At 38.2% G+C, this 13,183-nt stretch overlaps 1 protein-coding gene across 1 annotated transcript in view; it reads right to left on the reverse strand.

Annotated features, from left to right (window-relative positions):
* STIL (STIL centriolar assembly protein) overlaps nucleotides 1-13,183 on the reverse strand; it is a 63,560-nt gene that overhangs the window by 31,969 nt on the left and 18,408 nt on the right. The window contains exons 8-11 of the mRNA XM_010356874.2: nucleotides 11,741-11,827; nucleotides 7,369-7,519; nucleotides 5,474-5,583; nucleotides 1,104-1,218 (exon numbers count right to left, since the gene is read on the reverse strand). Of these exons, the coding sequence (XP_010355176.1) occupies nucleotides 1,104-1,218; nucleotides 5,474-5,583; nucleotides 7,369-7,519; nucleotides 11,741-11,827 (463 nt within the window). The remainder of the gene's footprint in view (nucleotides 1-1,103; nucleotides 1,219-5,473; nucleotides 5,584-7,368; nucleotides 7,520-11,740; nucleotides 11,828-13,183) is intronic.

The following is a 13,183-nucleotide window of genomic DNA, read 5'->3' on the forward strand; positions in this document are numbered from 1 at the left end:
AGAAAAAAAGGTTTTAGAAGAAAATGTATACTTTACTTTCCTCAGACCAGTATTTCCCAAATTATATCTAATTACATATTAACAAGTGTTCATTCTTTATTTAGACCTTCAGCAATTTTTTTCTGGGCATGTTTTATGTGCTAAGCACTAGGAATACAATTGTAAGCAAAATAAACAAGGTCCTTGCCCTAAAAGAACAAAACTAAACACTTCCCAAACTTACTTAATGGAACTCTTTTTATTAAAACACTAACACTGCTAAGATCACAGAACATAATATGAGAAACTGTTGTATACAACTTTTTAAATCCTCTCTACAAAAAATTGTCACAGCAGAATGTCTTCACAGATCTAGTAGCAAATGTTTATGTACCTTAAATAGTAAAATCTTCTAATAAATATGTCAGAATATTTCTCCACTAAGAAGTCGCTCACTGTTATCCCTTCTATTGATATCAACTAAGAGTAAACAAAATACTCGCTGTGATGATTTTGGTTATAATTTGATATTAACTTTAAAAAATCCTTCCCATTACTTTTTCTTCTAAAATAAGTAATTACACCAATTAAACAACAATTCTAACATAACCCACAGGTTGGTAGCAATCAAAAAATTATGACAAGAATTTTAGCAATTAACCTCTGAAACCAAGTATAATGTTTTCTCAGAATATAGTGATAAAATCCAATGTCAAGCTCTAGTGATAGTATACAATGTTGAATCTATATGGTCATTAAAAGCACCAGATTCTAAAACAAACCTCCTGAATTAGAATTCCAGCTTTACTAATTACTAGTTGTGTGATCTTGGGTAGGTAACTTAACTAATCTATGTCTCAGTTTACTCTAGGAATAAATACATGCTTATTACATAGATATTACACATATGTGTATATATATATATCATTACAGATAACACGAATTATTATATATAACTGTGAAATACTTATATATCTCTATATAGATATAACCATAGAGATAGAAATAGCTAGATATATCTAAGAATGATACTTAGGTTTCAGGTAGTATTATTTAGTGTTTTAACCATGAAGAGACTTAGGTCTCTAACCACAAAAGTGAATGCATTTTAAAATCAGTGATACCTTCTGACTCACTGGATGAGGAGTAGGAATTGGTCTTGGAGAAAAATCTTCATCTTCAACACCAGAGTCGTGATCATGTATTGGCATTTTCCCAGGAGATAACTTTTGGGAAGACCTAAAGAATAGAAGGGGAGACCAGAAAAGCCTACGGTAATCCAGTGTTCTTTCTTTCTTCTAGAAATTGAATAAAGTCCTTTAATAAGTTGCAGTAGTACTCAGATCATTTAATTTAGTATCTGACAACCACAAATTATTTTATTTTTCAGGCCAGTGTTAGTTGACTAGGGAAGCTGGCCCAGTCAGCCTTAATAAACTACCCTAACCTGATCATGGCAAGTTTAACCTTGTATTGTTAATGTCACAATAAAGTCACTGGGCACCCTCTAGTTGATCACTTTGATAAATATAGAAACAAACAAGACATAGTACTTGCTGTCAAAAAATGTATAATCTAGTATCAAAGGTATTAAACACACTATATTACAAACCCTCTGTATTACAAAGGAAAACCAAATACGAAATTATATTTTCCTACGTACTTATATCTGTGATGGGAAAATACTTTGAGAAATCAAGGTACTACCCTCCCATTGAGTCAGGAATACTCATTGTATCACAGATGGCATGCCCCAGCAAAACAAAAAGTTTCTGAGTGCTGGTACCGAGTTTTAAAAGCTGAAATTAGTGTTTAAGACTAAAGATTTGGAATACTATATGCATCAGGCTTTTTCACATCCTACACTAGACAAAGTCTCAATAGGATGCGTTAGGGAAAAGAAAAGCCAGAATGAAGCTAACAGCACTCAGGATTAATGGGATCTCTAAAAAAGCATCCTGCATTCTGTTTCATACAACTTGAATCCTACCTAGCAGGAAGAACAACAGAAACTCCAAGGCAGATTTGAAAATCAAACAGCAGAAGAGACCTTTTGCCCTAAACTCTGATTGTCTGAAGAGGCAGATCTTCACAGAGTTCTTTCTGTACAAGGTATTACAATGAAGCAATCAGAATATCTGCATGACTATGTTTAAGCAGAAGTAGGTCTCCAACAGTCCCACAAAGCTCTTCTCTGACACCCAAGACAGCTTGAGATATATAATGATATTCCAAAGTGCTCAGTGCAGCAGGGACAGGAGACAAGAGATCCAGTGGCCTGAATAGGGTCAAAAGTTGCAGCAGGAACTTGCACAAATCTGACAAAGACCAGATGCAAATGAAAACACCTCAGCAGACTGTAGCCAGATGGATGAGAATCATGTCACCCCATATCACCAGTACTGGCATACCACTGGTCCCTTCTATATTACATATAACCCCAGAGACAAGGGAATAAAGAAACCTTGAATTAGGTGAAATTTGGTGTCTATAATCCAGTAGAATAAATAGGGGCTTAAAATATATATTAATTTCAATTACTAATTTTTTTAAGTTACATTCTTTTGTACACCTAAGTTGTGGCATGGAATTAATACCTGTTTTGTACTTAAGATGAGCACACACACAAAACTGTTGACACTGAGCAATAAAATCCATTTCTTAGCTTTTTTTTTTTTTTGCAGGGGGTTGGGGGCGGGGTGGATAGAGTCTCGCTCTGTCACTCAAGGCTGGAGTGCAGTGCCACGACTTCAGCTCACAGCAACCTGCACCTCCAAAGTTCAAGGATTCTTGAGCCTCAGAGTCCCAGTAGCTCAGACTACGGGCACATGCCAGTATGCCCAACTAATTTTTGTATTTTTAGTAGACACAGGGTTTCACCACATTGGTCAGGATGGTCTCGAACTCCTGACCTCAGGTGATCCACCCACTCTGCCTCCCAAAGTGCTGGGATTACAAGCGTGAGCCACTGTGCCCGACCTCATTTCTTAGCTTTTTTAGTACCCAAGGCAAAAAGGAAAAACTTCAGGTTGTATAGTTATAACAAAAGTATTTTAAGAGAGACAAACATTTTGATAAAATTTAAAATGACTGTTCCTCATTAAAGCTTTGGCCAGAGTGGAAAATAAACAAGGTTTTTTAACATTACTTTTTTTGAGGCAGGTTTCACTCTATTACTGAGGCTGGAGAGCAGTTGGCGTACCATGATCATGGCTCCCCACCTTGACTTCTTGAGCCCAAGTGATCTTCCCACCTCAGCCTCCTAAGTAGCTTTTAATAACAATCTTAAAGAAAGTGCTATTGTCTCCTTAGTTTGGCTACTTCTTCCATAAATATTCAATAAATGTTGAATAAGGTCTTACAATTTAAGACAGCAAAGATGTTCCTGGCTGGGTGAGGTGGCTCAAGCCTGTAATCCTAGCACTTTGGGGGTCCAAGGCGGGTGGATCATTTGAGGTCAGGAGCTTGAGGCCAGCCTGGCTAGCCAACGTGGTGAAAACCCATCTTTACTAAAAATACAAAAATTAGCCAGGCGTGGTGATGCACACCTGTAATCCCAGCTACTCGGGAGGCTGAGGCAGAAGAATTCCTTGAACCTGCGAGGTGGAGGTTGCAGTGAGCTGAGATCACACCACTGCACTCCAGCCTGGGTGACAGAGTGAGACCCTATCTCAAAAAAAAAAAAAAAGATAAAGACTGACTTCCTGGAGGGAAAAGGAATTCTGCCAGCAGACTGCCTTTGGACTGAAACTGCAATTCTTCCCTGGGTGTCCACCCTACCAGCCTACCTGTAGACATTTTTTGTTTGTTTTTGTTGTTTCTTTGAGACAGGGTCTCATTTTGTCACCCAGGCTGCAGTGCAGTGCCACGAACATGGCTCACTGAAGTTTTGACTTCCTGGGCAAGTGATCCTCCCACCTCAGCCCTACAAGTAGCTGGGACTACAGGCATGTGCCACCACACCCAGCTAATTTCTGTACTTCTTTTTTGTTTTTGTAGAGGCAGGGTTTCGCCACATTGCCCAGGCTGGTCTCGAACTCCTGAGCTCAAGCAATCCTCCCGCCTCAGCCTCCCAAAGTACTGGGATTAAAGGGGTGAGCCACTGTGCTCAGCCCCTACCTGTAGACTTTGGATATGCCAAACCTTCACAAATACAGAAGCCAATTCCTTAAAACAAATATCTCTACATACACACATCTTGTTGTTTCTGTTAATGTGGAGAACCCTAATACAAGATAGTATCTTTTTTTTTTTTTTTTAAGATGGAGTCTCACTGTGTCACCCAGGATGGAGTGTAGTGGCATGCTCTCGCCTCACTACAACCTGTGCCTCTTGGGTTCAAGTGATTCTCTTGCTTCAGCCTCCTGGGTAGCTGGGATTACAGTGATGTACCACCAGGCCTGGCTAATTTTTGTATTTTTAGTAGAGATGGGGTTTCACAACATTGGCCAGGCTGGTCTCGAACTCCCGACCTCAGGTAATCCACCTGCCTCTGCCTCCCAAAGTGCTGGATTACAGGCATGAGCCACCAGGCCCGGCCAGGAATGTCTTCTTTACCACAAAAGGTAAAATATACTGACCCAAGAAGTCAGAAGACTTTATTTAATTAATATTCTCCAAGTGTGTTTTAGAAGTTTTAAAACAATTTTTTTTTTTTTTTTTTTTTTAGGTAGGAGTTACTTTTTTTTGAGACAGGATCTCACTCTGTTGCCCAGGCTAAAGTGCAGTGGCACAATCTCAGCTCACTGCAACCTCCACCTCCCGTGTTCAAGTGATTCTCCCACCTCAGCCTACCAAGTAGCTGGGATTACAGGCACTCTACCCTGTGTCTGGCTAATTTTTGCATTTTTAGTCGAGATGGGTTTCACCATGTTGGCCAGGCTGGTCTCAAACTCCTGACCTCAAGTGATCTGCCCGCCTTGGACTCCCAAAGTGCTGGGATTATAGGCGTGAGCCATCACACAGCAGCTAGTAGTTACTTTTATAGTAGTTTATCTGATAGGTCCAGATTTAAAACTATAAGGAAGCGCTGGGGATGATGGTTCACACATGTAATCCCAGCACTTTGGGAGGCCAAGGCAGAAGGATCACTTGAGGCTAGGAGCTCGAGACCAACCTGGCCAATACAGTGAGACCCCACCTTTGATTTAAATATTAAAATAAGAAACTTATAAGGAAGGAAGAACAAATAGCACTAAACAAAACAGGAAGCAGATTCTTTCTAAGCAAGATAATTTTTGACAACTACTTTTGTGTTTTTCCTATATAATACATCAACCCGAATGAAAACCATATTAGAGTTGCCATTTCATTAAAATTACTATCCAACTTCCTAATGAATATGAAGGAATGCATTTAAAGCAAAGACATTTATGGTACATAAGATTTAAAAATCGTTTCATCAGAAATAATTTAGTTATTTTAATTACTCGCCAAAAACTAATAAACGTAATTTTCAAAAAACCATACACATAATAATAAAAAGATCTTTTACCTCTTAATTGAAAAATTCTTGGAAGCCTTGCTGAAAAACTCTGTTTCTACATTTTGGCTTTCAGCACTCAGTTCACAATGGATTGGATTTTTGTCAGGAGGTTCAACATTCTGAAATGAAGTAGGTCATATTTTGAGATCTGACTTAAATAAGACCACCAGAGAATTCTATTTAGATGAAAAGTAGCTCCGAAACACTAGATGATGGAGTGGCAGACTTCTGATTTCTGTAACTGTAACCCTCTTTTGTAAACTGTCCAGTTCCCTGCTACATAAGTGAAAAAGTTAATCACTTGTGCTATAATCACAGATTCAGTGAATATAACTATGAAATGAGAATATCATCTAAAGAATAAAATGATAAATGATGTCTCTAAAACAGAAATAAAGTATTAGATCTCAGTTAAAATGATTATATATATAATTAAAATACAAAAACTTCATAGCTGACATAACCTATAAATATATAAAATGTATATAGATATATATTATATAAGTATATTTTTATATATAACATATATGTAATATAATGTATATACTATATAATATTAAAATATATATTTATATAAAATATATAGATTTATAACCTATACATGATCTCAAAGAAGGTACTAAATAAGACCGGAGCGGACACATGTGGTTATTTAAAAGTATTCAATATTTTTCTAATAAAGAATGTACTTTTATTAGTCTGAGACCTAAAATAACCAATAATTTTATTGAAAAGTAGCTTTTGAATATTTTTGTATAATGATACATAGTTTCAAAGATCTACTTCCTTTTTTTTTTTTTGATACAGAGTTTCGCTCTTGTTGCCCAGGTTAAAGAGTGCAACAGCGGGATCTCAGTTCACTGCAACCTCCACCTCCCAGGTTCAAGCCATTCCCCTGCCTCAGTCTCCCAAGTAGCTGGGATTACAGGCACCTGGCACCATACCTGGCTAATTTTTGTATTTTTAGTAGAGGTGGGGTTTCACCATGTTATCCAGGCTGGTCTCAAACTCCTGACCTCAGGTGATCCACCTGCCTTGGCCTCCCAAAGTGCTGGGATTGGAGGTGTGAGCCACCACGCCTGGCCTAAAGATCTACTTTTTCTACGATCCTCATCTAGTTGTGTTTCTAGGTATTTTATTAGATGATATAGTAACAACCTATTCTGATTCCTTTGATACATAATAATGGCTTTTTAGTATAAAAAACCATTTGTTATTCCCACACATTTTAAAAATAATAAAGTCATGGTAAGATGCTGTGGCTCACACCTATAATCCCAGCACTTTGGGAGGCTGAGGCAGGTGGATCACCTAAGGTCAGGAGTTCGAGACCAGAATGGCCAACATGGTGACACCCTGTCTCTAATGAAAAAAAAAAAAATTAGGCACGTGTGATGGTGGGCTCCTATAATCCCAGCTATTCTGGAGGCTGGGGCAGGAGAATTACTTGAACCTGGGAGGCGGAGGCTGCAGTGAGCCGAGATCATACCACTGCACTCCAGCCTGGGCAACAGAGTGAAACTCCATCTCAAAAAAAAAAAAAAAAAAAAATATAGTCAGGACAAAGAAAAGTACTGAGATCCCACAAAGTTAACCTTCACAAATATAAAATGATATAATATATGAATTGATAATATTCTTCAAAGATTTTAGAAAAACATGGGCAAGGTATTCTTTGGGGAACCTCTGGTTCTCTATTGTAATTTGGTTGAAGATATGATCTAAGATTTACTTAAAACATTTAACCATAAATGAATAAAGTTAATATTTAATAAGATTATTTGTAAGTAAACAAAGCAAAATAGTTTGGATTACTATTTTAAAGGCTAAAATCTGTTGGGTTTAAACTGCCAAAGAGCAAAACCTAAACAGTCACTAATGTGCTAGGTAATCAAATCACTTACTTTGAAAAGATGTAATGTTTCCTTACTGGTTAGCAACTGAAACCGAAAGTCAGGTATCTTGCCATCACAAGGGAAGCATTCATAAAACTCAGGCTCCTTATGTGTCACAGAATAGAGAACTATGATGAAATTTCCAGATTCTGAAAAAACCCTGCACCAAAAAAATGCTATTTAATTAAAATTTAATGAGGATAATATGATTACACTCAAATAACTTCATGTGAGTCTCCCAATCTAGTTAACAAAACGACTAAAGGGTCCAATTTTTGTTCAAAAACTGGGGCCCACCACTTAGGAAGGCAAAAGGTGGGAGAATCGCTTGAGGCCAGGAGTTTGAGACCAGCCTGGTCAACATGGCGAGACCCCTCCTCTCTACAAAAAAAAAAAAAAAATTCTTTTACTAGGGAGGCTGAGGCAGGAGAATGGCGTGAACCTGGGAGGCGGAGTTTAGAGGGAGCTAAGATGGCGCCACTGCACTCCAGCCTGGGCGACAGAGCGAGACTCCGGCTCAAAAAAAAAAAAAAAAAAAAAAAAAAAAAGGCTGGGTGTGGTGGCTCATGCCTGTAATCCCAGCACTTTGGGAGGCTAAAGCAGGTGGATCACAAGGTCAAGAGATGGAGACCATCCTGGCTAACATGGTGAAACCCCATCTCTACTAAAAATACAAAAATTAGCTGGGTGTGGTGGCACGTGCCTGTAGTCCCAGCTACTTGGGAGGCTGAGGCAGGAGAATCACTTGAACCTGGGAGGCGGAGGTTGCAGTAAGCCAAGATTGCGCCACTGCACTCCAGCCTGGCGACACAGCGAGACTCTGTCTCAATAAAAAATAAAAATAAAAAGAGAAAATAGGCCAGTAGCTATTTAAAACAGGTGGCTCACACCTGTAATCCCAACACTTTGGGAGGCCAAGGTGGGTGGATCACCTGAGGTCAGGAGTTTGAGACCAGCCTGACCAACATGGCAAAACTCCATCTCTACTAAAAATACAAAAATTAGCCGGGCGTGATGGTGGGCGCCTGTAATCCTAGCTACTTGGGAGGCTGAGGCAGGGAGAACTGCTTGAACCCGGGAGGCAGAGGTTTCAGTGAGCCGAGATCCCACCATTGCACTCCAGCCTGGGCAACAGAGTGAAACTCTGACAAAAAAAAAAAAAAAAAAAAAAAAAGAAAGAATAAGAGAGCAATTCAAAATAAATTTTATTGAGGATTTACTGTCAATATGAACTTAAAGCATGATCAGTAATTGATAATAAAACTTAGTTGTACTAAATCATAGCAAAGGACCTAAAACATTTAATTTCTGCTATCTAAATATAACTAATTATCTTGAAAAGTTAAAATAAAATGTTAAAAGTAGAACTCCAAAAGCATCTGAAGAAAATACGAGTGATTTTTTTTTACTTCAATAAATATACCTGGAGTGGGTGAATCTTTTCTAAGCATGATAGAAAACAGATTAATAAATATGACTAAAAAATAGTAAGTCTGTTTGGGAAAAATACTGTTAAATGACAATCGGGGGGGGGAACCGTTGCTATATATTATAAATATATATTTCTCTATGTATTTTATGTTATATATATAGAGAGAGCTTGCTAGCACAAGCAATATGAAAAGATGCACAATTTAAGAGAAAAATGGCCAAAGACATGACTAGGCAGTTCCTGGAAGATGAGGTTATAAATCACTGGAAAAGATTATTTTTCATCTATCAGGTTAGCAGAGGTCAAAAGTTTAACGACAGCCCTCTACTTACCTCTCTGAGCTCATCTCCAGCTACTTTCCCCTTCCTTCACTCCTCTCTAGCTACAGTGGCCTCTTTGCTGTTCCTTGAAGATGTTACACGATCTTTCACCCAGAGCCCTTACACTTAACATATCCTTTGCCTAGGACAGTGCCCCAGACAGCAACAAGGCTTACTCCCTCACCTCAAGTCGGCCTCCCTGACCACCCATTTAAATTGCAACTCTTGGCCGGGCGCGGTGGCTCACGCCTGTAATCCCAGCACTTTGAGAGGCCAAGGCAGATGGATCACCTGAGGTCAGGAGTTCGAGACCAGCCTGACCAATATGGAGAAACCCCCGTCTCTACTGAAAAAATACAAAATTAGAAGGGCGTGGTGGCACATGCCTGTAATCCCAGCTACTCGGGAGGCTGAGGCAGGAGAATTGCTTGAACCCAGGAGGTGGAGGTTTCTGTGAGCTGAGATTGAGCCATTGCACTCCAGCCTGGCCGACAGAACGAGACTCCATCTCAAAAAAATAAATAAATAAAATAAATAAATATACAAATTTAAAAAATTAAAAAATAAATAAATGGCAACTCTTTATCAGCCACTATCATTCAGACACACAACATCCTCCTCTCAGGCTTTATTTTTCTCCACAGTACTCATCGTCTTTTAACATACTATTTATTTTACTTATTCTGTTTATTGCCTGTCTCACAGGACTATTTTATTTTATATTTATTTATTTATTTATTTATTTATTTATTTATTTATTTATTTTTTGGTCACCCAGGCTGGAGTGTAGTGGTGCGATCTCAGCTCACTGTAACCTCTGCCTCCTAGGTTCAAGTGATTCTCCTGCCTCAACCTCCCAAGTAGCTGGGATTACATGCATGCTCTACCACACCAGGCTAATTTTTGCATTTTTAGTAGAGACGGGTTTTCACCATGTTGGCCAAGCTGGTCTCTAATTCCTGTCCTCAAGTGATTCACCCGCCTTGACCTCCCAAAGTGTTGGGATTATAGGTGTTAGCCACCATGCCTGGCCTATTTTATTTTTTTAAGATAGGGTCTGCATTGTTCAGGCTGGAGTACAGTGGCACAATCATGGCTCACTGCAGCCTGAACTCCTGGGCTCAAGCAATCTTCCCATATCAGCCTCCTGCTGGGACTACAGGCATGTGTCATTACACCCAGCTAACTTTTTTTCTTTTTTTTTGGTAGAGACAAAGTCTTGCTATGGTACCCAGGCTGGTCTGGAACTCCTGGCCTCAAGTGATCCTCCTGTCTCAGCCTACCAAAGTCCCAAAGTGCTGGGATTACAGACATTAGACACCATGCCTGGTCTGGGGACCTTTATTTTGTTTGCTGTCATCCCCAATATCATAAACATAATAGATATAATAGGTGCTCAATAAATAAATAAATAAATATTTCTTTCACAGTGTTAGTGCAGGTAGAGAGAAAAAGGCACTCTCGTGTACTGCTGGAAAAATTATAAACTGGTACAGTCTTTTTGAAGGGCAATTTGGCAATATCTACCAAATTTTAAATTACATACTCTTTGGCCTAGAAAAAAACACATTTAGAAATTTATCCTATAAATATACTAGCATATGCACACAAAGATGTATGCATAAAATGTTCAGGCGACCACTATCTGCAAGACAAAAGGGCCAGTTGTTTTTAAAATACAGTATGTACTATATACTCTTCAGCTGTAAAATATGTATATTAAATATATATATGCCAAGATGTAATGATCTCCAAGGTATAATTTATACAGAAAAAAGCAACATAAAGAAAAGAAAGGATGCTATGGTTTAATTTTCACAGGCCAGGAAAAGGTGATACTTGTCTATGTCGAATATTGAAATATTGACTATTTCAGGAAGGAAGCACAAGATATCACTTAACAGTGATTGTCTCTGAGAATGGGGTCTAGGGAAATGGGGAGGAAGAGAGATCTATTTTATTGTAGATATTTACGTACGTCAATTTATTACTATGTGCTTGTATTGCCTTTTCAATATAGTTTTTTAAAGTCCTTTACAGCCACCCAAGGTAGATAAAAATAGACCTTCTCATTTAATAGATAAAGAAGGTGAGAGACAAATACTGACATTTGTCTCTCACCTTCTTTATCTATTAAAAGAGTTGAGGTTAAAAGTAAAGTTTCCCTAACTATCAATTCCAATGTTTAGGCTCAGTTCCAGGAAGAAATTAAAAATCTTGTCTCAAGTATTTCTTTGTGTATTAGCAGTAACACTGTGTAACTTAATAAAACACCTGTAAGGTAACAAATTCAAACTCATTTGCAGTCATTTCACTGAAAGTTAACTTCCTTAATTACAAAATAGGATGCTACAGTAGACAATCTCTACAGTTTTTTTCCACCCCTAAAAGGTTTGTGTTCTGTGGTTAGGCAAGTGAATTCCTTGGTATTTCCAGGTATACTGCAACCTCATCTTTTTTAAATCTGGTTTTATTTTCATTTAATATAAGGTTTGTTTTTTCTTAATGTACATGTTTATTTATAAGTATTGTAAAAGGTTAAGGCATTACATGAATTTTAAATGGGACCATAAACTATGAATGGGGGAAAGGATCAAAATAAAGTACTACAGAATAAAATATCACTTGCCTTTCTTGAACAGAAGAATTGAATATGTATCGCAAACAGCAAGCCCATACCTGAGGACTATAGAGATGTATAATTCCAGACAGCCAACTAAAAGAAAAAACTAGAAATTAAAAACCATAGTCACTTACATATATAGCATACTTTACATTCTTCCTAAGATAATAAGGTAGACGTATGGCTTTTATCTGCCATACATTAAAGAGCCTTACTAATAAGAAATCTAAAAACATGCCGATAATTAAGAGGAAGAATATATAGACATCTGTATCTATATAATTATATTGATATATATAGACAGACATATAGATATATATTGAGAGAGAGAGAAAGACAGAGAGCAAGCATGTGTTATCTCTGTCCTCTTCTACCTGAGATGTGGGAAACAAAATGGTTAAGAGATGAAAGCAGTGTACTAGAATGAATTAGCTTGGACTGGAAAGAATGGGCTGAAGTAGTACAGACTAGTTTGTAGCCTAAAACTACTTCACGGCCGGGCGCAGTGGCTCACTCCTGTAATCCTAGCACTTTGGGAGGCTGAGGCAGGGGGATCACCTGAGGTCAGGAGTTCAAGACTGGCCTGGCCAAGAAGGAGAAACCCCGTCTCTAATAAAAATACAAAATTAGCCAGGCGTGGTGGTGCATGCCTGTAATCCCAGCTACTCGGGAGGTTGAGGTAGGAGAATCGCTTGAACCCAGGAGGTAGAGGTTGCGGTGAGCCGAGATCCTGCCATTGCACTCCAGTCTGGGTAACAAGAGTGAAACTGTCTCAAAAAAAAAAAAAAAAAAACTACTTCACAGAGTTGCTGAGGATTAAATGCTGTAACATATACAGGTAGTCAGAAACAGAGAAGGCTCTTAATATTTACTTAAGCATCAACAATCTATTGCCTATACTAGGACTGTAGCAAACTATAAGTAGATTTCATGGTCCAGAGAACATCTGTGCATTCTCATTCACTTTGCATGTGCCATTCTCTCACATGGGTTCCCTTCCCCATCAATCTTCCCTTCTACTATCCAAACAATTAAAAGTCTAGTTCAAGTTTGTCTTCTCTAGGAAAATGCTCCCTATCATATCTTTCTTACAAATACTAAGTGTTCACTTTCTATACTGGTCATTTTATAGTAAATCATATACTTTATTTTTCTGTGTATATTTGAATGTTTTATCACCTCACTTTGATTTTAAATTATTTAAGAAGTTTTAAACCTCAATACATTATCAAGCATAACACTGTATATAGTAAGTACTCAATACTGAGTGAATATAAATTTCTACATATTCTATCTAGATATCAACTCAGATGGCTTGAGCCCAGGAGTTCCAGACCAGCCTGGGCAACATGGCGAAAGTCTGCCTCGACAAAGTATACAAAACCTAGCCAGACGTGGTAGCTGGTGCCTGTGGTCCTAGCTATTCAGAAGGCTGAGGTAGGAGGATCA

The sequence above is a fragment of the Rhinopithecus roxellana genome, chromosome 12 (assembly GCF_007565055.1).
Source record: "Rhinopithecus roxellana isolate Shanxi Qingling chromosome 12, ASM756505v1, whole genome shotgun sequence".
NCBI classification, from domain to species: domain Eukaryota; kingdom Metazoa; phylum Chordata; class Mammalia; order Primates; family Cercopithecidae; genus Rhinopithecus; species Rhinopithecus roxellana.